Source organism: Vombatus ursinus, unplaced genomic scaffold (assembly GCF_900497805.2).
Source record: "Vombatus ursinus unplaced genomic scaffold, bare-nosed wombat genome assembly UNPS02014812.1, whole genome shotgun sequence".
In the NCBI taxonomy this organism is placed as follows: domain Eukaryota; kingdom Metazoa; phylum Chordata; class Mammalia; order Diprotodontia; family Vombatidae; genus Vombatus; species Vombatus ursinus.
The window spans coordinates 14,963,123-14,985,317 of record NW_020954590.1 but is presented as its reverse complement, the minus strand read 5'-3'; the positions used below and the strand labels follow the sequence as shown (position 1 = coordinate 14,985,317).

Sequence of the window (22,195 nt, the reverse complement as noted above, 5' to 3'; positions counted from 1 at the left end):
AAGAAATAGGAGTTGAGGAAGTGAAAATATTGTATATAATAGTCAAGGACAACCGTGAGTTAATGTTCACCAGAGAAGAAGCTTATGTATGTTTAGGTGTCTTCCTACAGACAGGATGACAAGGAGAGAAAAAGAAAGATGTAATAATAGGAGCTTTCAGGTAAAAGAAAATCGTAAACTGTCCTTCTTTCCTTTTCCCATCTACTTGGCAGGCACATTCAAGCAGAAATGAATTTAAAACTGAAGACTTGTATAATTTGCTTCTTTAACTCTGTACAAAACTCTAGATGTCAGTTCAAAATTTTAAAACATGTTCCATAATCATAGATTTCATATATTTGAAGGGCTACTAAATACAAGTAGAAGAGAGTTAGAGTAATTCTACTTGGCTTCAGAGGGAAGAACAAAGACTAATTGTTGGAAGTTGTAAGAAGATAGATTTCAGTTCATTAGATAGAATTCCCGGGACTTCCGCTTCCGGGATCCAAGATGGTGGAGTAAGATGTGAGTCCCTCTTACTCACCCCTATTAACCCCTGAAAGCCCAGAAAATAACACCCCAGGAAAAACCCTAGAACAACTGAACCAGAAGGGTGCAGCAGTCCAGTAGCCCAGATAGCTTGAGGAATTAACTGGAAAGGCCCCTCTTACCTTGTGGGAAGGAGAGCAATACAGAAGGGGAGGCATCCCAGCAAGCTAGTAGAAAGCCCCGCCTCAGCATACCAGGAAGAGATCCTGAAGTCCAGATGATGGAGCAGGCAAACACTAACACCTGGGCCCCCAGTGCCTCATTGAGGGTGGGGCAACAGAAAACCACCAAGTGCCTCAGCATTCTACAGCAAATGGCTCTCCCAGTGCCTCAGCAAAACTAAAGGAAGTAGCACTCCAAGGGGCCCCAGGTGGATAAACACCCTACAACATCCATCTGAAAGGAGCTGAAGAAAGCAGAAGGAAGGAAAGGCCTGGGTGAGCAGGAAATCTCCAGGAGGCACACTACCCAATCCTACCCCTAGAGTTCTAGTGTTGCTAATTCCAGCCCAACACCAGGTAAGCTGCCAGAATCCTACAGCCTCCAACTGCCAAGATTGGAGGCCCCAGCACACAAAGTCATTGACCAGGCCCGAGGCTCCCAAAACAAGAAGCTTGGGTCAGTGCCCTCTGCTTCCCAGCAGGAGAGCCCAATATCTTTAAAGGCCAGGAAATAAGCAAACACCATGAGCAAAAAGAAACATATGATAGATTCTTATTATGGGAAGAGCGAAGATCAAGGCAGAAATTCTGAAGAGGACAACATTGTCAACAAACCCATATCTGGAACCTCAAAAGGGAATATGAACTGATCTGAAGCCCAAAAAGCCTTCTTAGAAGAGCTCAAGAAGGATTTTAAAAGTCAAATGAGAAAGGTAGAAGAAAAAAATGGGAAAAGAAATGAGAGGTATGCAAGAGAGAGTCAATAGCTTGGAAAAGGAAGGACAAAAATAAACTGTAGAAAACAAGATACAATTGGCCAACTAGAAAAAAAAGTACACTGAAGAAAACAAGTCCCTAAAAAATACAATTGGCCAACTGGAAAAAAAGTGCACTGAAGAAAACAAGTCCCTAAAAAAATAAAATTGGCCAAATGGGGAAGGAGGTACAAAATCTAATAGAAGAAAACAATTTGTTAAAAAAGTAGAATTGAGCAAAAGGAAGCTAATGACTCTATGAGAGAGCAAGAATCAGTCAAACAAAAACATAAGAATGAAACAATAGATGAAAATGTAAAATACCTCACTGGTAAAACAACTGACCTGGAAAATCAATTCAGGAGAGACAATTTAAAAATTATTGATCTACCTGAAAATTACGATGAAAAAAAAATGCCTGGACAGTATCTTTCAGGAAATCATAAAGAAAAACCGCCCTGAAGTCCTAGAACCAGAAGGTAAAATAGCCATAGAAAGAACCCGCTGCTCACCTCCTGAGAAAGATCCCAAATTGAAAACACCAAGGAATATAGCAGCCAAATTCCAAAATTACCAGGTCAAAGAGAAAATCCTGCAAGCAGCCAGAAAGAAACAATTTAAATATCATGGAACCACAGTCAGGATTACACAGGACCTTGCAGCTTCTACATTAAAAGACTGCAGTGCTTGGAACATAATATTCCGTAAGGCAAAGGAGCTTGGATTGCAGCCAAGCTTGGATTGCAACTACCCAGCGAAAATGGGCATGATCTTTCAGGGGAGGAGATAGATATTCAATGAAATAGGGGACTTCCAAACCTTCCTGATAAAAAGACCAGAGCTCAACAGAAAATTTGATCTTCAAAAACAAAACTCAAGAGAGACATAAAAAGGTAAACTGGACAGAAAGAAACAACATGTTATTAATAAGGGCAAACTTTTTACATCCCTACAAGGGAAGATGACACTTGTAACTCTTGAGAACTGTATTGTTATTACACAATGTTAAAAGGGTATACATAAAGGGAGAGGGTATAAACAGACTTTGATGTAATGATGAAAAAAATCTAATCAAGTGGGTTAAATGGATACAAGTAAGTGAATTAATCTGATCTAACTAAGAAAATGTACTGAGAGACAAAGAAAGGAGGAGGCAAACAAGGGTAAATTGCATCACAGGAAAAGGCACAAAAACCTATTAGAGCAGAGGGAAAGAAGGGAGGGAGATGAGCATTGTTTGAACCTTACTCTCAGCAGATTTGGCTCAAGAAGGGAATAACATAATCAGTTAGAAATCTAGAAATCTAACATGCCCTATAGGCAGTAGGAGGGAAAAGAGGAAAGAAAAGGGAGGGGGCTAACAGAAGGAAGGTGGGACTGAGGGAGGCGGTGGTCAAAAGCAAAATATTAGTGAGGAGGGAAAAGGAGAAAGGAGAAAGAAAAGCATTAATAGGGGGAAAAGGTTAGAGAGAAAGACACAGATAGTAATCATAATTATGAATGTGATATATAAATGTAATGGAATACTATTGTGCAATAAAAAATGATGAATAGGCAGATTCAGATAAACCTGGAAAGACTTTACGGTTTGACGTTGAGTGAAGTGAGCAGAACCAGGAGAATGTTGTACACAGTAACAGCCACAATGAGTGATGACTGGCTTTGATAGACTTAACCTCTCTCAGCAATACAAGGATCTAAGATATCTCCAAAAGCCTCATGATGGAAAATGATATCCACATCCAAAGAAAGAACTATGGAGTTTGAATGCAGATCAAAGCATACTATTTGTTATTTTTTCTTCTGTTGTGTTTTGTTTCCTCTTTCTGGTGGTTCCTCCTATTAGTTCTAATTTTTACTTACATCACTAATGTGAAAATATGTTTAATAGGAATGTATATATATAAAGTCTATATTAGATTGCACTCCATCTTGGGGAGGGGGAGAAAATTTTAGAACTCAAAAGCTTATGGAAGTGATTGTTGATAAATTAAAATAAATTAATAAAAAAGAAAGAATTTCCTAAAAATCTAGGGCTATCCCCAAATTAAATGACCTGACTCATTAGGTAGCAAGTTTGCCACCCTTGGTGGTATTCAAGAAAAGGTTGGACAACTACTTTGGGTGGATAGCATAAAGGAGAATTGTGCTTCAAGTAGGAGGTTGGCTTAGATGACCTCTAGGTCCTTTCTACTTCTAAGCTTCTATAATGGCCTAAAAGATGCAGAATCATTGAGGAATTTTTACTCGCTGGATTAAAAAAAAACCTGAAAGGTCACAAGCAATGATTCTTGCTTGGATTCCTTTTTGTTGTTGTTGTTGTTGTTCGTTTTTATTAAAAGGATTTACATTCAGTCTAACTTTAATATGCACAGTCTGCAGGGGTGCCAAGGAAAAATTCCAGAACAGAGGATTGAAGGGATGGTGGAGGAGAAAGGAGTGCCAAAATCAAGGGCTTGCTTATTCTCAAATTTCTAAAAATCTAACTTGAAAGACTTTTAATTATCTCGTTTATAAACAAACACACATATATGCAGAAAAAATTTTCAAAAACAAGTTAAGCCAATGGGGAAAATGTCCCAGACAGTCACCCACTCACTAATATCTGATAGTCAACATGGAAAGTTAGCAAATAGAGACAGCATGTGTTGGAAACCATACTAAATGATTTTCAGCATTTGTAGCATGTTTATATTTTTGCAGAACAAGATTCAAAGTTTGCTTTGAAGTTTTTTTTTTCTCTTTACTGCACGAAAGCAAAAAAAAATGTCCTGTTCAAATTCAGCATCAAGATTTAGATAAAGCAAACACTTTCCTTTTTAACTTTCCAATTCACTGTCCCATGGAGTGGTAGAGCAGCATGCTGGAAGGATTCCATATCTGCAAAAGCAATCTCTGTAACCTAAGGAAAACAAATCCCTAATCCAAGTTTATTTCCTAGTGAAAGCAGTTACCACCTGGAAATAGCTGGACTCAGGGTTCTGATATTAAATTCATTTAGAGTCTTTTAAATACAAATTCTAGAAGCCTTGTGGATGGAAATTAAGGGAATAATTAACTTGATATCTAATTCCAACACAATTTGAGAACATGTGATGTTAGAGAACAAGTCTGGAAGGACCTGTGAAAGAAAGCAATGATTAATGCTAGTGCTTCATTCAAATCACTGATTCAAGATTAAATGCACTAGGGTCCAGAAAAAGCCTTTGTGATGTCACTAGAAATATCTTTTGCCAAGTTAATATTAAACAATATTTTTCAGGTATGCATTAAGTGATATTTTGGTATGTATGGCAGCTCTTTGACCAATTCCAGTTCTATTTCACTATGCTATCATTGACCTAGCCTGTCTACAAAAATACCATGTGGGGATTTGGTTAACATGGATTTAAAATAAAATTAGAGGGAAAAAAACTATCTTCATATACCTGGAATTATATCAGTTATAGAAAAGGAAAATAGAAAGGATGAAAAATGTATAGGAGAAAATATTAAAAAAGAGAGCCATGGTGTTATGCATATGCATGTATGTGTATATATATGTGTACATATGCATATTGTGTATATATATATATATATGCAATTGCATGTGGTGTGAATAACAAGCAAGTTTAACTAAAGCCTTCAATACAAAAATTATTAACTTCTTTGGGTATTTCATGGAGCCCTTTGACAGTCTGGTGAAACCTCTGGATTCCCTTCCAAAATAATATTTGTTGCTTATATTCATAATTGAAGGAGGTTCTAAATTTCAATTATGGATTAGTGAAAAAGAGATGTATTTTTCTTCATTCAAGTACATGGACCCCTGAAATCTATTCACAGACCTCTCGGGTGTAAATGGATCCAAGTTAAAAATAATTGCCCTAATAAAAGCAAAGATATCCAACCCCTTTGGAATCACTGGTACTTGGTGGGATGAAACTCAAGATTTTGAAGCTATGGAAATTACTAGAAATAAATATATATGTGTGTGTGTGTGTGTGTGTGTGTGTGTGTGTGTGAAACTGGGGAAGAAGATAGCAGGCAGCTGAAGATGTAAGTATGGAGGGATTCTTAAGTAGATTTCAGAATCATCAGCATAGAGGGGATAACCGAACCATTGAGAGATGAGGAAATTACCAAGAGAAAGACCATCCAGGAAAAAGATACAGGGTCCAGGAAGATGTCCTAGAGTACATCCGTACCTAAGTGACTCAGCACAGATGGTGATATGGTAAAAGATTTTGAGAATTAGTGGTCATACAGATAGGAGAAAAAGGAGAGAAAAGTTACATGAAAACTCAGGGAGGAGAGAATGTCCAGGAGGAGAGGGATTTATTTCCATCCCTTTTTCTTCCTCTTTACTTGAATTTAACTTAAACAATCTTTCTTGATACAAAAATGACTAAGATGTAGAGCCTCTGAGCCCAAAGAGCTTAAAATCTAATGAAAAGGAGTGACTAATTGTCTTTAGAAGTTGCCAAAAATATGTAATATTATGTCCTGAACCATACATATTTTCCAATGTTCTTTGATTTTAACAGAGCCCCTCTTGCAGTCTTAGATAATTAAATCATTCTATTCTTTCTAGCATTTAGAGAAAAATGTTCAGTTTCCTCTTAAGTCTATAAGTATTACTCATTATATAGACAGAGATACATTGAAATACTTACAGGTCCTATTATTTGAGAAGCACTTTCAAATTCATCATCCTCCATTGCTTCAGTTGGACATAAAGAATCTGTTTCTATAAGAAGAAATGAATAAATTATATTCATAATTTACTACAGTAACTATAATCATAATTTATAAGGATAATTAGCATGCTGATAAATATATACTTGTCAGTGTGCAGGATGTTAAATCAACAATAACAACTTGTTGAAAAATTATGGTGAGATTGCATGATAATTTGAGGCTAAGACTAGATTAATTTCTTCCATGAAAGTCCAACTCCAATACCTCATAGTGTCGTAGAGAAGACCCTCATTTTTTAAAAGCTGTGTTTATTGTGCACACACTCTGAGAGGTCTCAACTTTATACTCCTATGAGAACAAGGAGAGTGATAGATCTGGTTTTTGAAGGTCAGACTAACCAAATTAGGAAAGTCTTAATAACTCAAAAGCTGACCAATGGGTGGGAGTATGTTCTTTTTCAGGAACATTAGCCTAAAATGATTATCCTCATCAAACTTCCTGATACTGAAGGAGGGATCAAATTGGAAGAGAGGAATGGGAGAGAGGAGAAAAGAAAGAGATTTTAAGGGATAACTTTAGATTGCCTCTTAAAGACAGTTTTTGAATGGCTAATAAATCTATTGAATGTAATTATTATTATTATTGAACTTTTAGAAGTGACAAATGAAATTATTTCAGAAAAACCCGGCAAGTATGAATTGACTTGGAGTACAGTAAGCAAAGCCAGTAAAACAAAAATAAAAAAACAAACACAGTTTATACAAGGACAGTAAGATTGTAAAGAAAAAAAAAGCTTCAATGACTTAAGAATTCTAATCAAAGTAATGACCATCCATGTCTCCAGTAGTCACTAGATATAGAGGCATATATTTTGGACACAGTCACTGTATGGATTTATTTTGCTAGATTGTTCCAATTTGTTGCAAGGTACTGTCTATCCACCTACCCCCCTTTTTGTATAGATGACTGGTTTGGGGAAAGGGGCAGGGAGGAAGATGAGTAAGGAATGGTGATGTTTCCCTACTTCTCGAAATAAAAGCAGGCCATTGGAACATTTTTAAAAATACATAGAAGAGAACATAAAGATGTTTAGAAGGAAGCACGGACAAGCCGAATAGTTTGAAAGTAACATGTTGGATTTATTACATACTTTTAAACAAGCAAGCTATTCAAAATGGATGATTTCATATAGGACCCTTTTCCTATGATCTGCTTTGTGTATGGAAATGTTCTTTTAATGTTTAAGATCATAATTTTTTAATGTCATCCAAAGTATAGAGGGATTATAAAATTATGGATTTAAGTCTGGAAAGGACTTTAGATGTCAGTGAATCTGATCCTCTCATTTGACAGAAGAGGAAACTGAAGTCCAGATATATTAAGAGACTTGTCCAGAGTTTCCCAGTTAATAAACAACAGTCAGATTTTGAACCCAGGTTATCTGATATCAAATTCACTGCAGGCTGTCTTTTCTATCTGAATTGATGGAAAGGGTGCAACTGGTGAAATCAGAGATGCTTTAAGATTTAATTATTATACTCATTTAGCCAAAAGACAGCTTATGAAAAAAATATATTTCTAAAAAGCAGGGTAAAATTTTAAGGGGAGGTCTATATAGTTGGAATTAACCAAGTAAATCAAGCAAAAAATAAACAAAACTTTTTTTTTGTCCATACTAGCTGAGTAATTATCAGGCTTATTTATAATTCAGAATGTAAAATATGTGTGCATATGTACACATGTATGCATATGTGCATGTGTGTTCATATGCATGTATATACATATGCATAGTTGTGTTAACCAGCCATTTTCTTTGATCCACATTCCTTGTGCTTTATTTTAAGAGAGATAGAGTGCCAGGACTTAGCATAGAGCATTATATGTAAATTCTAGCAAATATGCATTGAATTGAATTGAAAAATTCTATTCTATAAAATCTTTTTTTTTAACCATAAAGAAAGATTTAACCAATTTTGATAATTTCTGCTAGGTCTTAGTTGAGTATTAGAGCCAGCTAGGCCATGTCCTTTTTGATATTCAGCAGGAGATGTCCTCATAAGGGCATTTCAACAGACCTTTAGCTATAAATTCTGATGGGGAAAGGAGAGGGACCAGAAGACAGTGCCTCCTGTTGTGTGTCAGTAATGCCAGGAAAAGGGACTGCTCACCCCGCCTAAGAGTTTGTTCATAGGTTGTTCCTGGGTGTTCTTGAAACACCAAGGAGGAGAAAAAAAGAGAATAAAGGATTGTAGACAGAGGGAAAAGCTGTCCTAGGACAAGGTGATGAAGCACTGAATCTAAACTCTAGTAACCTCCACCTAGTTATACCTCTATCACCTAGGACTATTAAAGGCTTATCATTAATCTGCCAGAAGAGAATATGTCCTAATGTCACCTCTGATGAACCTCTACCTATTCTACATCACTCCAACTTGCTATGTGGTCAAACCAGAACCATGTTGGGCATCATTAAATGATGCAGTTTAGGGGTGCAGGGACCCAAAATACCGAGGTTCAGGGCAGGGTTGTCTGGAAAGAATTCACAAACTCAAGCAGTCTTCCAGTCAAGGGGCAAAATGTTTATTGTAATGCTATATAGCAGGCAGAGCTCTTTAAGGAACTTGCAACCTAACAGGAGTGATGCTAAAGCTTATGTAGAAAAAGCTTAGTGCATTGTGTGCCAACTATGCTAATAAGGTGATGCAGGATGGGATGAAAGAGTCGTCAGTTCCTATAGGAACATATAATTTCTGTACCTTGGGTGCAGGCATCATTTGCTACTGGCAAGCCTGGGGGGCAGGGGTGGATGCTAAGGGGTGTGTTTTTTGGTCTGCTACATCTGTAACAAGATAGCCTCAGGAGTTGATGTCTATTGCTAGACCTCTGGATTGTATATGGTAGCTGTGGGAATCAGTACATGACAGTTCTGCTGGTACAAAATAGTCCTGTTCACATAAGGGAAATTCTACAGAGGTCAGCTTGTTCTTGTAACAGGGAGACATAGTTTGCCTCACTGGGCCCACTCATAAGTTATTGACAGAGATAGGGTCTATATGGTAGGGACAGATAAGGTCCTAGGGCTGGGGTCCAAGCACTCCATCACTAAATCTTACATATCTGAAGCACAGTGTCCAGGATGAAGGAAGTCCCTTGCCTATGGTCAGACAGCATCTGGGATAGCCAGATTAGTTCTGGGAGCCATATTTTGTTTAGGAAGGGCACTGGAAACAATGGTGAAGTACCTTGAGATCCTACCATTTCAGGACTATTTGAATTGGGCATCTTTACCTTGGAAAAGAGAAGACTTAAGAGGGATGTAATAGTTGTCTTCAAGTATTTGAAGGACTGTCACATGGAAGAGGTAATGGACCTTTTCTCTTTGGTTTCAGAGGATAGAGTCAAGAACAGTGGTAGGAAATTGCAAAGAAGCAAACTTAGGCTTGAAGTAAGTAAAAGTGTTCTTAATTAGACAATTCCAAACAAGGAGTGGCCTACCCAACAGGTAGTGGACTGCATCTCCTTCAGGCATTCAAGTAAAGACTAGATGTCCACTTGTTAAGTAGACTGGCAAGGCTATGAATGAGTGCTAGATGTAGTCAGGAATACTTGGTGAAAATATCACCTCTGTGCTTGGTAGACTAAAAAAATCACTTAGCCTCTCTATTTTCTTTGTCTACAAAGTGAAAATGACAATACTTGCAAAACCTACCTCCTAGGATTGTTATGATTCTCAGAGAGATATACTTGTTCAGTAATTTCAGGTGTGTCCAACTCTTCATGACCTCGTTTGGGATTTTTTTGGCAAAGATACTGAAGTGGTTTGCCGTTTCCTTCTCTAGCTCATTTTACAGATGAGGAAACTGAGCCAAACAGGATTAAATGACTTCCCAGAGTCACATAGCTAGTAAGTGTATGAGGTAGGATTTGAACTTAGGTCCTCCTGACTCCAGGCCTGGCTCTCTATCCACTGTACCACCTAGCTGCCCCAAGGAGATACGTAGGATGTCCAAAAAGTCTTGGAGTTTCAAGCAAGAGATACCAAACATAAAGCCCACACGCTTCTGAGTGCAGCCCTAACCAGATTCAAATGTAATTGGGAAATATTTAACAAAATAAATAAAAATGCAATAAAACATAGATAATATTACAAATTTAAAACTAAATAAGTATGTGGCCTTCAGGGATCCTTATGGAAGGATTAGTAAGGATTAAACCCCCATTTCTGTTTGAGTTTGACAACACTGCTTTAAGCTATTAAAGATTAACAGCTTTAAAGTTAATAGCTTAAAATTGCACTAAGACTTTTAGGACGGCTTGTATCTATACAATGTCTATAAAGTGCTTAGCAAAAGTTAAAGTACTATATAAATACATATTTTCATTGCCACAAATAATACCACATCTCTTCTAACTCTAAGACTTAGTGATTTTTGTCATGTTTATAATAGGGATAATAATGTCCTCTATTTCAAAGGGTAGTTCTAGACTAAAGAGATATACTGGTTATAAACACTTTGTAACCTACTAATTATTGTGGAAATTTCAGCTGCTTTTGTTATTTTTATTTAGTAAATCTGTTTCTTTGACCTTGTTATAAAATGTCTTTCTTGTACCTTCCTGTCAATCAATCATTCAATCAATTAATAAATATTTGTTAAGCCCCTATTATATGCCAAATACAAAAATGGGCAATGGGATAGAAAAAAAGGGCAAGAGACCCAGTTCCTGCCCTCAAGAAGCTCACAATCTTATCAGCAGAGCCCAATCCTAAAGCTATGTTTAGAGTTTAGTAATGTATTTGTTGTTTTATTCTCTTTTCGTTCCTTTTTCACCTGAGTGGTGGCAAATGTGCTTTTAGAAAATAATCCATGGCCCTCCCCACTCTCTAAATTAAAACAAAACAAAACAAAACCTGAGACTGATTGGCAAGTAAACTATGCTACTGTGACTTTATGATATAATGGGCTTTGGTCATTTTAATTATTATTTTTTCCTTGACCTTCCTTTTCTTTTGAGAAACAGTGGGGTCTAAAGGAAAGAACACTGTCACTTGTTAGCTGCTTGGTCTTGGACAAGCCTTTGCGTGTTGATGTCTCCAAGGCTGCTTCCTGATCTGAAAAAGGGAGTAAAAATACCTACTTCACTGGGTGGTTGTGAGGATTAAATGTGCATAGAAAAGCTTCATAAACATGATCTCAGACAAAGTTAAAGCTAAAATAGATGTAATCGAAAGAGAAAAACAGGGAAACTATACTATATGTCAGCCATATTAATTAATATTGTGTTAGACTATTTAAAGTAACTAGACACTATAAGGTTAGAATATTGCTGTGGTGTAGGAAATGATGAGTTGGTGGACTTAGAAGAATATGGAAAGACTTGGACTTATGAAGGAAGAGGTTATATCCACCCTCAGAGAAACAGAGGACAAATTAGTATAGTATTGTCTTATATAGATGCATATGAAAGTATATGTCTATATATGAGTATGATTATAGATATCTATGTATATGTCTGTGTACATAAGTGTACATATGTATGTATGGATGTATATATCTTTGAGTGTATATGTGTATGTTTCTATGTGTGCATATGTATGTATATATGTATATGTTTTTATATATGTGTGTGAATGCACATCTGCACTGTATATGTGTGTATATATCTGTATACAGAAATATATGCACACATCCACTATATATCAGTATCTATCTATGCATATATATATATACACATCTGCACTTAATTATAGCCTTCTTGGGGAAGGTGGGGAAGGAAGGAGGAAAAATAGAACAAAGTAAAAAGTGCACAGCAGAGAACAAAAGAAAACTTACAAGGAAGCAAAGAAAAGATGGACAGCTCACAACACAGTGCATAGTATCTATGATATAGGCTTTCTTGAAATGGAAATTAATTACTCTATGTTTTGAATCTTCTCTCATGTCCTGCTGCATACATAGCAATGCTTTTTTGTTCTTTTCTTATTTTGTATTTGTTTTTATATTTAAGTTTATAATGTTTCTTTTTCTTTTCTTACTGTAAGTTTTAGTATTTAAGTTTAAAATAAATTAGTATAAAAACATTTCTTAAAAAAAAGAAAGCTTCATAAAATCTAAAGTATTAAATAAAGGTAATAGGGGTCTGGCACTTGCTCAAATTCTATGGTGCCATGTCCACATTGAGAACCACTAGGGATCAGGTGGCATCTTTCCATGTGAAGGACATTGATGACCTATCTCCAGGAAAATTACTGTGATGTATAAGAAAAGTAGGTTGGAAAGACTGTATTATGCATGGATACATGGACACTCAGTAAATGGTTCTGCTCAGCTAACATCCATAGTGAAACAGGCTCTTTGATTAACTTTGGAGGTATTCAAAAGGGCATCTTTGCTTTAGTGACCACCCAAACATCACAGCTGGCCCAGCATTGATACCCCCAAAAGCAACAAGCAATCTTTGGCAACTACCTTTCAGATCAAAGCCCAGTGAAAGACCTCATCCAGCAACAAGCCTGCCTTTGGATGTGAATTTGGTTTGATCAATGCTATGTAGGAATTGAGCTAAGTTATGAGCCTAAATCCCTCTCTAAACACTCTCCCACTCCCAACTGAGGTGATATAGGGAAGACTAGAACTCTGAGTTGTTGAGGAAAATGTTTAGATGTTTATTTTTTCTATATCTTGGAAGTAAATATTTCCTTTAAAAAGTATCAGTGTTAAATGGTTAAATGGAACTGGGGTGCTCATCCTACTAAAATGGTCCCCTAAAAATGGAGCATAGAGAGTGGGTCTTGAGCCAATGGCAAGGAAAGATACACCCACAAGCTAATCAGGATACCAGAGCAATTGAAGTAAAAGTATAGCCCATCTGGCCCTAAAAGAGTGGGCTCCAGAACATACATGTTACATGAGTGTAAGAGGATTTGGTCTTACAAGCATGCGCAGTATGCTCAGCTGAGACAATCCCCTCTTGGATTTTGTAACATGTACAAATACTTTGTAATTAGTTCCAATCCATTAGCTAGGTGGTATAGAGGAGTCTTTTTGATTGGCCATGAACCGTGCATTTAAAAGGCACTAATTGACACAAAGTAAAGTCTTGTTCTCTTTCCTACACAACTGTCTTCAAATGATGAGGCAAGAATTAAGCCCTCAGTTGGGAGAGAGGTTTTAGTCCTTCATCTCCTCACCAGGGCCACTGGTAATCGAGAAATAACATGCTATTGTTTTTGTAAAGGGGTATGCTGGTGAATGTTTAAGAACTAGCTCTTCAGGGAGGAAAAATGTACATATGACATGTTAAGTTTTATTTGTGTTATATTTAACTTGATGGGATGAATGTTATGTTGACCCTACTTTAAGTTGGAGCTCACTTTATCACAAGACCGAGATGGTAAACAGAATGTATATTTGTACTTTCGTTTTTCTTATACCTTCACAGCAAATATTCCCTTGCAAACTGATGTTGAATTGATGTTAATTGGTTAAATGAAATTGGGAGGCTAATTATTGGCATTTTAATAGTAACACCTCAGAATTTTGGCTTGAGCCAGTAGAATTAAAAAAATAATTACTCTACTCCTTTAGAGGTAGCCTGGAATCCTGAAGGAAGATGTAACCAGCCTTGTCCTGGAAAATAGACTTAAGAATTTTGCTGTATAAGCATGATCTCTTCTCTATGATTTTTAAAAATTAATAAACCTATATTATAGATGGATTTTCAAGTAAGTACTTGTCCTTTGAGTAGCCTATGTAGTTAAGGAAATGAGGAGCACAGATTCAGAGCTGGAAATGACCTTTGAGCTTATCTAGTGTAATTTCCTCGTTCCACAAATAAAAACAATGAACTCTGAGAAGTTAAATAACATGAGTAATAAGCATAGGGGTGTAGGGCATAGAACTTGAAGTCAGAAAGACCTGAGTTCAAATCTGATCTCAGACAGACACTTACTAACCGGGTGATACTGAGCAAGTCACCTAACTTCTCTGTTCATTGGTTTCCTCGTTTATGAAATTGGCATAAAAATAGGATCTTTCTCAGTGGATTGCTGTGATGATCAAATGAGTTGCCATAGGTAAAGCACCTTATAGAACTTAAAGTACCATATAAATGGTAGTTAACATTGTTGTTGTTGTTATTAATAGCAATCATTATCATCATCATTTCAACCCTGGTTCTCTGATTCTAGATCTAGTGCTTTTTCTACTATATCATACCAACTCTCAAAATAAAAAGATATGCCCTTTGTTCTCAATAATTGACAACAACACTGCCCACTCCATTTCACCTAAATTTGTTATTCTAAGCAGGAAAATTTTTGTCATCCTTTGTAAGATATATTCCATCTTTGTCCAAGAGCACGATTCCCATATTTAAGGCCTATGCTCAAAAATTCAAGTGCTAATGCATTTTTTTACCAGCTATTCACTTTCCATGTCCTCCTTTCTTTTCACAATCCCTTGCCTTTCTTTCAGTAGCTGTGATGAAAACATCACCTATGCCCCCAAGCTTTTCTGTTTCCTGCCTAAGAGTGTATAATCCTTTGTAATGCTTTCTTGATTCTTTCTGACAGTATCATTTGTGCTCACACAAAGCACCAAAAGTATGTAGTATTCATCCAATTCAACAAATCTTGGAAGGTTTGTTATCTCCAAACACATGTCTAGGGAAGACAGCAGACCTCTTTATTCTGTCATTTTGACAAATTGCTGACTCAGTATCCTTCATCTAACTACTTCTCTGTCCTTTGCTGAATAATTTCTCATCTGATAACACCTGTGGATTTACTTCATCATTCCTTGGAGGACAAGCAGTTGACTATTAGCAGAGGTTCCAGGTTCCTCCTTCCTGAGCAAGAACCTCAGCTTGGTTCCAAGTGTCTGGAATCTTTCTTCTTTCATTTTTCTTATATATCACATCTTCTAACTGTATCCTTTGGTTGTGGTTATTTATGAATATTGCTTAGGTTTGAATAGCCAGACTGTGTTAAATATGCTTAATAAAAATGAAGTAATCTTTCAGAATACACATTTGTTTATTTTGTTTTAGTCAAAGTGAACTAAGTGGTATAGTGGATGGAGTGCTGGTCCTAGAGTCAGGAAGACAAGTTCAAATCTAACCTCATACTGCATATTAACTTTGTGAACCTTGGCAAGTCATTTATCATCTTAAATAGGGATAATAATAATAACCACTCCCTCCCAAGTTTATTTTGAGGATTAAATGATAAAATGTGTATAAATGTCTTTGCAAACCGGAAAGCAGTATAATTACAATGCTAGTTATTATTATGATTATTATTATAAATTGGATTTGTTGTTGTTTTGGCTGAGTGTTTCCTGTTTATGTTTCCAGTGGGTTCTGGTTAGCTTAGGTTGGGGAAATATTGCCAAATCCTTATGATTTCTCCTATCTAGCCATAAGGTATTTCATAAAGAAACCTACGTGTTTTACAGGTATTCAGATTAAATGTGATTCTCTAAGATCTGAGATCTTCAGATATTTAACTGTCACTCGACATCCCCCACCAGCTTTCCACACAATAAAAAGGAAGTTTTCATCACCTAAACAATATATAAATTTGTGTTTTTTATTCATCTATTCATTTAATAAATTAACTTCCAAAGAATAACAACTGAAAAACATGTCTAATTGTGGAGATTAGTTTATATAGCATTGCTTTGGAAATAACAAATTGTATTATTGCACACATTCATACACTCCTCTCCCCATGCCCCATGTATTATTGTTTGCAAACACCATATGAATAGAAGTTTTAGAATTTAGGCAACTAAGTGGTACACAGGTTAGAGCAACAGACCTGAAGTCAAAAACATCTCAGTTCAAATCTGGCTTCTGACACTTAGTAGCTCTGTAATTTTGGGCAAGTCATTTAACTTCTGTCTATCCTAGTTCCTCATCTGTAAAATGGGGATGATAATAGCACCTGATTCTCAAGGTTGTTTATTGACAATAATTGTAGGACTCTAGACAAGTCAATTAACTTTTATCTGTCTCAGTTACCTCTTCTATAAAATGGGGAAAATAATAGCACCTATCTCATAGGAATATTGTAAGGAAAAAATGAGATAATATTTGTAAAGCATTTTGTAAGCTATAAATTGTCATGTAAATGCTATTATTATTATGTTTTAGGGTTAATGTGCTATTCCATACTTCAAGGATCCATGATATTGTCATTGTGACCCTGATTACATCAACCCCCTCAACCATTCTTCTATGACTTAATAGATAGTACTCAAGAGTTTCCAAGGGCCCAAATGTGATCACCCATCATAAAATTTTGAATGATTCTTTCTGAACTTAAAGATACTGGTCCTCTGATGACATGAGTAGAGTTTGTCACTTGACCAATACCCAAAGACTTTGTAGTATTTCAGTACCTCCCAAACCATCTACCTCCTCATATGTAGCCTCTAAGAAATCTGGATAAATATCATGTGATGTAGCATCAGAAGAGGAATTTAATGGAGGATGTTATGTAAATGAATGAAAATAAATAAAACCTGTCTTTTCTATACAATTGAAAAACTGACCTCCATTTAGTAAGGTTTGATTACAATGAGTAATACTGATATCACTGTAGCCCTGCCAACTTTGTGGATCACCTAGAGCTTGGCTTTTATTAAAACAGGGATTATCCATATATCATTAATTGTATAATTATTTTTTCCTGTATTTACCCCAATTTATACATAGGAGAAAAGATACTATAGACCATTATTTTTTCTCTTCTGGGACTGGACTTAAATCACTTTCTTATTTCTTAACTCTCAAATATACAGAAAGTACAATTTATCTCCCACATCACTTAAGAAAACTTTAAATTCATTCCTGAAAACCCATGCAACATCCAGTCTCCACTAATGAATTCATAATACAAAAAACTCCTAGGTACCCACAGCTTTCACACCACTGAGACAATAAAAACCATTTGATTCTGAAATTGTACTTTGGAATTGAAAAAAAAAAAAGTAGGCTTATTTCCTTTTAAACCATTCATGCAACAGATATTTATTGAACTGTGTGCAAGGCACTGTGAGGTATACAAAGGTAAATAAAATACTGCCCTCAAGGAGCTTACAATCTTCTAGGAAAGATAAGCCAAATATACAAACAACTGTGTTACCAGGCAGATTATGATAAGCACCACAAGGAAGGTACAAACAGAAATGATAATGAAATTTGCAGGAGTTAGAAATTCATATCCTCTTGTGGGGATTTGGGAAAGTTTCACAAAAAGTAATATTTGCTCTGGGTCTTGTAGAATGAGTAGGATTCTTACAGGTGGAGATAGGTAGGAGGTGAGGGAGTCTCCAGGCAGAGGGGATGGTATAAGCAAAGATGTGGGCATGACAAAAAAGTGTGAGTGCATGGAGGGAGAATTGAAGCACCAGACATTAGTCTAATTTGGCTGGAATCTGGGAATGATTATAAGGGATATAAGGTTGGAAAGATGGGTTAGGATCAGGGCATGTAGGGCCTTAAATATTGAGTTTGCTGCAATGAAAAGTAACAAAGATAAGCTTAAAAAAAATGTACCTAACAGAAGTTCATAGCTCCCTTATACTCTACCTTTCTTGTTCTTCATTGCATATTGAAATGTTCATTATCAGGTTCATAATAAGAAAAAAGAAAATAGAATGAAAGAATTTAAATTTAATTTAATAAGCCAGTAGTGCCCAACCTGTGGGACATGAACCTCAGGAGGGAAATACAGTCATTCAAACGGGTACATGAACATGTACCCCATGCAAATCCATAAATAAGTGTATATTAATTTTGTAACCTGAAAAATCTTACACATATAGCTATTACTGTTTTAAAAATTATACAGATGTTCTTTTTTTCTGGAGGGGGGAAGCCTATGATTTCATCAGTATGGAGAACTCCTGATAAGGACACCTGATCTGCAATTTGCAGTCTTACACTGTAGCCTGAGGCAATGAGAGGTTAAGTGATCTGCCTAAAAATATGCATCAAGTTTGTGTCAGAGACAGGACTTCAACCCAAATCTTCCTATTAAGGAGGCCAGCTCTCTAAACCAGTGTGCTACACTTCTGATTGCTGATTTGATTAATAAAATGAAGATTCAATTAAAAGTCGTACAATATTCACATTGGCCTCTTGTCATTATGTACTTGTTCAGTCAATAGTTTATTTTTAATATAGCTACTATCATGGGAAGACCCATGAAATTTTTTTTATATTTAAAAAGTATTTCACGCTCAAGAAGGAAACCACTGAAGTAGGCAATAGATGGATGATTTTGGAACAGAGGAATTACATGATAGAATTGTTTTTTTAGGAAGATTAATTTGACAGCACCATATTTGACAGGAGGAGAGGAGCAAGGGTAGAGACTCCAAGGGAGGAGTTCAGTTAGGAGACTATTGTAGTAGTCTAGCTCTGACTTCATATGTATAATGGGTCTTACATTTCTTGCCTTTTCAATGGGTGGAGGAGGGATAGAGGGAAGAAGATAATCTGGAACTGAAAATAAATTTTTTTTTAAAAAGTCTAGGTCTGAGGTAATGAGGGTCTGAGGTAATGTGGGCCCTAAACTAGTATGGCAGCAATAGGAATGGAAAGAAGGAAACAGGATTAAGAGACACTGGGGAAATAGAATGGACAGATTTCAATAGTTAATTAGCTGAAGGAAGTAAGTGGAAATAAAATATTGGAATGGATTTGGGGACAGGATGTGAGTATGATGAGTTTGGTTTGGGACTTAATGAATCTGAGGAAAATCCAGTTAGAAATAAAAGTACTAGAAATGTTTTAGGTTCTAACTATTGATATAATTTTGAGAATTTTCTACATAGAAATGATAGCTGAAGAGAGGGGTTGATGCCATTTACAAACTCCTTGTGCATAAAATGAAGGGGTTTGACTACATAGCCTCTGAGGTCCTTTCTCTCTCAAGAGTTGTGATACTAAGAAATAGAGAGAGTGAAACAGGCAAGGACAGAAATTTGGAGGGTGCCTACAGTGAGGAGATAGTAGTAGGACAAAGATCCAGTGATTGAGATGAAGAAGAAGTGAGAGAAGAGGGGGGAGACTACAGAAAGACAGAGACAGATAAGACAGAGATAGGGAGGGAAGGAAGGAGGGAAGGAGGGAAAGAGAGAGAGAGAGAGAGAGAGAGAGAGAGGGAGAGAGAGAGAGAACTTGGAATATCAGAAATCAAAGGAGGAAAGACTTTCAAAAAAAAGATGGGATTGGCCAACAACATTGAATGCTGCAGAGAGCACTCAGAAGAGGAAAAATATTCAAGAGTAATTTGGCACTATGGAAGTCTTTAGTGACCTTTTAAAATATTAACAAGAAAAAATCTTGTTTTATTTTTCTATAAAATTCTCTGCAGGCATTCTTATGGTCTTTTTCCCTCATTGAATTTCTGAATAACACCTCCATTTATATTCTTCCTATCTATATTGTGTCAGTGGTTGTCATTGGTTATAAGGTTCTAAATCCCTATAGCTAAAATGAAGGGGATTTCCCTTCATGTTTCTGTGTGTCTGGGTCATTCATAGAGGAAAAACTTCTCTAAGTGCACATACGACTGATGATGAGTCAGCAGGGTTATGTTAAAAAATAATCCTTATTGGGTGCCATGGGCAGGACATTGACTAAAGGGAAATTAGAACAGACTAATACAACTTTTTAAGGTGAGAAATTTACATCTAGAGTAGAGCTCTTTAAGTCATGATCTGCAACTTCGAGAGCTAAGAGTTGAGTATTGGGAACTTTCATAAAGCAAATGTCCTTAAGCAAGTGATGCACTTCCTTTTTCTCTTTTTTAGCTCTCTTCTCCTGCTTTGGGCCCAAAGGGCTATTAGGTGAGGGGGGAAGTATCTGAGAGATCTGGTACATCCTCCCCTCCATGCCCTGCCAAGAAAAAAAGCACTAGTTAGGATCAATGCTAAGCAACTGTGTTTATTTCCCCTCAAGGCAGGGAATACGGCCAATGAAGCAGAAAATCCCTATAGCTAAAATGAAAGAGATTTCCCCTCATGTTTATCCTTGGAATTATCAGGAACACATACTTTCATGGACTAAACAACCCAGGCAATCATATTAAAGGATTTCTGTGAGCCTGTTTACATCATTTCAATCTTGTGACCTTGGACAAATTACTTTTTCTCTGAACCTCAGTTTTCTTCTATATGAAATGAAGGGGCTGGATTAGATTATTTCTATGGTAACTTCTAAGTTAAACAACCCATGAGTATATGAATAAACACAAAAGGAGAGCTCTGGGTTTGATGTCAAAGGACCTGGTTTAAATTTTTACTCTAAAATAAAAATAACATTTTTATGTTGTTGTTCAGTCATGTCCTACTCTTTGTGATCCCAGGAAAGGTAGCCTATCAGATGACTCTTCTAGTCAAAGAATGGTGTTGAAGAGTTCAAACATTACTGGTCCATGAGTAAAATAAACTTGGTTCTAAGTCCTAGATCTGCCTCTATGTACTTGGTTCTAAGTCCTAGATCTGCCTCTATGTCACATTGGGCAAGTTATTTCAACTTTATGGACCCCAGGGTCCAGATCTGTAAAGTGACCAGATACTCTCTAGGATTCCTTTCAACTTCCACATTCTAATGATTTAGTTCCATTTATCTTTTCCACATGTCCTAGAAACCTGGAACTCTTCATGCAATAATTCCTATATAATTTCAAATGCTAGCACCAAGAAGTTACAGCCACATGGCACCATCTTTCTGTTATCTCTTGATAATTTGTACCCTATCAGCGATGGGAGGATGGGCACATTAATGCACTGTTGATAGAGCTGTGAAATGACCCAACCAATCTGGAAAACAATTTGGAATTATCATTATAACTAAAGTCCACAGGTTTTGTCCCTAAGATCTTATTGTTTGATATATACCTGAAAATGTTTGAAGATGAATAGGAAGGTGACAAAATAAATACTAAACAATGGAAACAAAGTGGGTGCCTATCAGTTGGAGAATGGTTCAATAACTCAAGGTATATGAAAATAAAGTAATGTTTACCGTATTCTAAGAAAAGAAGAATATGAGGAATGCAGAAAAACATGGAGAGACATGAACTAATACAGAGTGAAATAAACTGAACTAGGAAAACAACACAAACAATGACTCTAACAATATAAATGAAGAGAACTTAAAAAAAAAAACAACCTGAATACTATGCAATTATAATGACCAATGATGACCACAAAGAGATAAGAAGGTTCACCTCCCTTATCTCATTGAAGAGGTGGGAGGCTAAGGTTATAGAATGTTGCATATGCTGTCATAGCTGGCTAATGGTTTTTCTTAACTTTTTATTTTCATATTACAAAGGATTGCAAGGTACATTTGAAAACACTGTACTACACACATTATTAAAGTGTTGAGTTCCTTCCAACTTCAATTCCATTTAAATGTAATGTTTGATAGGGTTGATTTATTGATTATCATTCAGTCATTCAGTCATGTCCAACTCTCTGTGACCCTTTGTACCATAGCATGCCAATACTGTTCATGGAATTTAACTTGGCAAAGATACTGAAGTGGTTTGCCATTTCCTTTTCCAGGGGATTAAGGCAAAGAGAGGTTAAGTGACTTGCCTGGAGTCACACAGCTAGTAAACATCTGAGGCCAGATTTGGACTCATGGTCTTCATGACTTTAGGCCCAACACCCTATCCACTGAGCCATCTAGCTGCCTCCAAGGCAAACAGAGGTTAAGTGACTTGTCCAGGGTCACACAGCTACTAAGTGTCTGAGTCTGGCTTTGAACTCAGGTCTTCCTGATTCAGGTCTGGCACCCTATCCATTAGACCACCTAGGTGCCTCAGATGATTTATTGATTAGTTTTGCTGAAATGCTTTTCTCCTTATTCTTTGTTATGTGGGAAGGCTCACTGATTAGGGAAAGGGAGGAAGAATGTATTTGGAAAGGAAAAGGATAAAACAAAAACAGATAACAAAAATAAGACTTTAAAAAAACTAATGTCTCCTATTTCAAGCATTTGTAGCGCTGCCATGTAATGTGGCATAGTAGATAGAGAAATGCC

The 22,195-nt window shown here is 36.4% G+C and overlaps 1 protein-coding gene across 2 annotated transcripts in view; it reads right to left on the bottom strand.

Moving 5' to 3' along the window:
• LOC114054099 (uncharacterized protein C8orf34 homolog) overlaps positions 1–22,195 on the bottom strand; it is a 393,219-nt gene that overhangs the window by 99,128 nt on the left and 271,896 nt on the right. For both annotated transcript variants that reach the window (XM_027877214.1, XM_027877215.1), the window contains exon 10: positions 6,100–6,173. In XM_027877214.1, the coding sequence (XP_027733015.1) occupies positions 6,100–6,173 (74 nt within the window). The remainder of the gene's footprint in view (positions 1–6,099; positions 6,174–22,195) is intronic.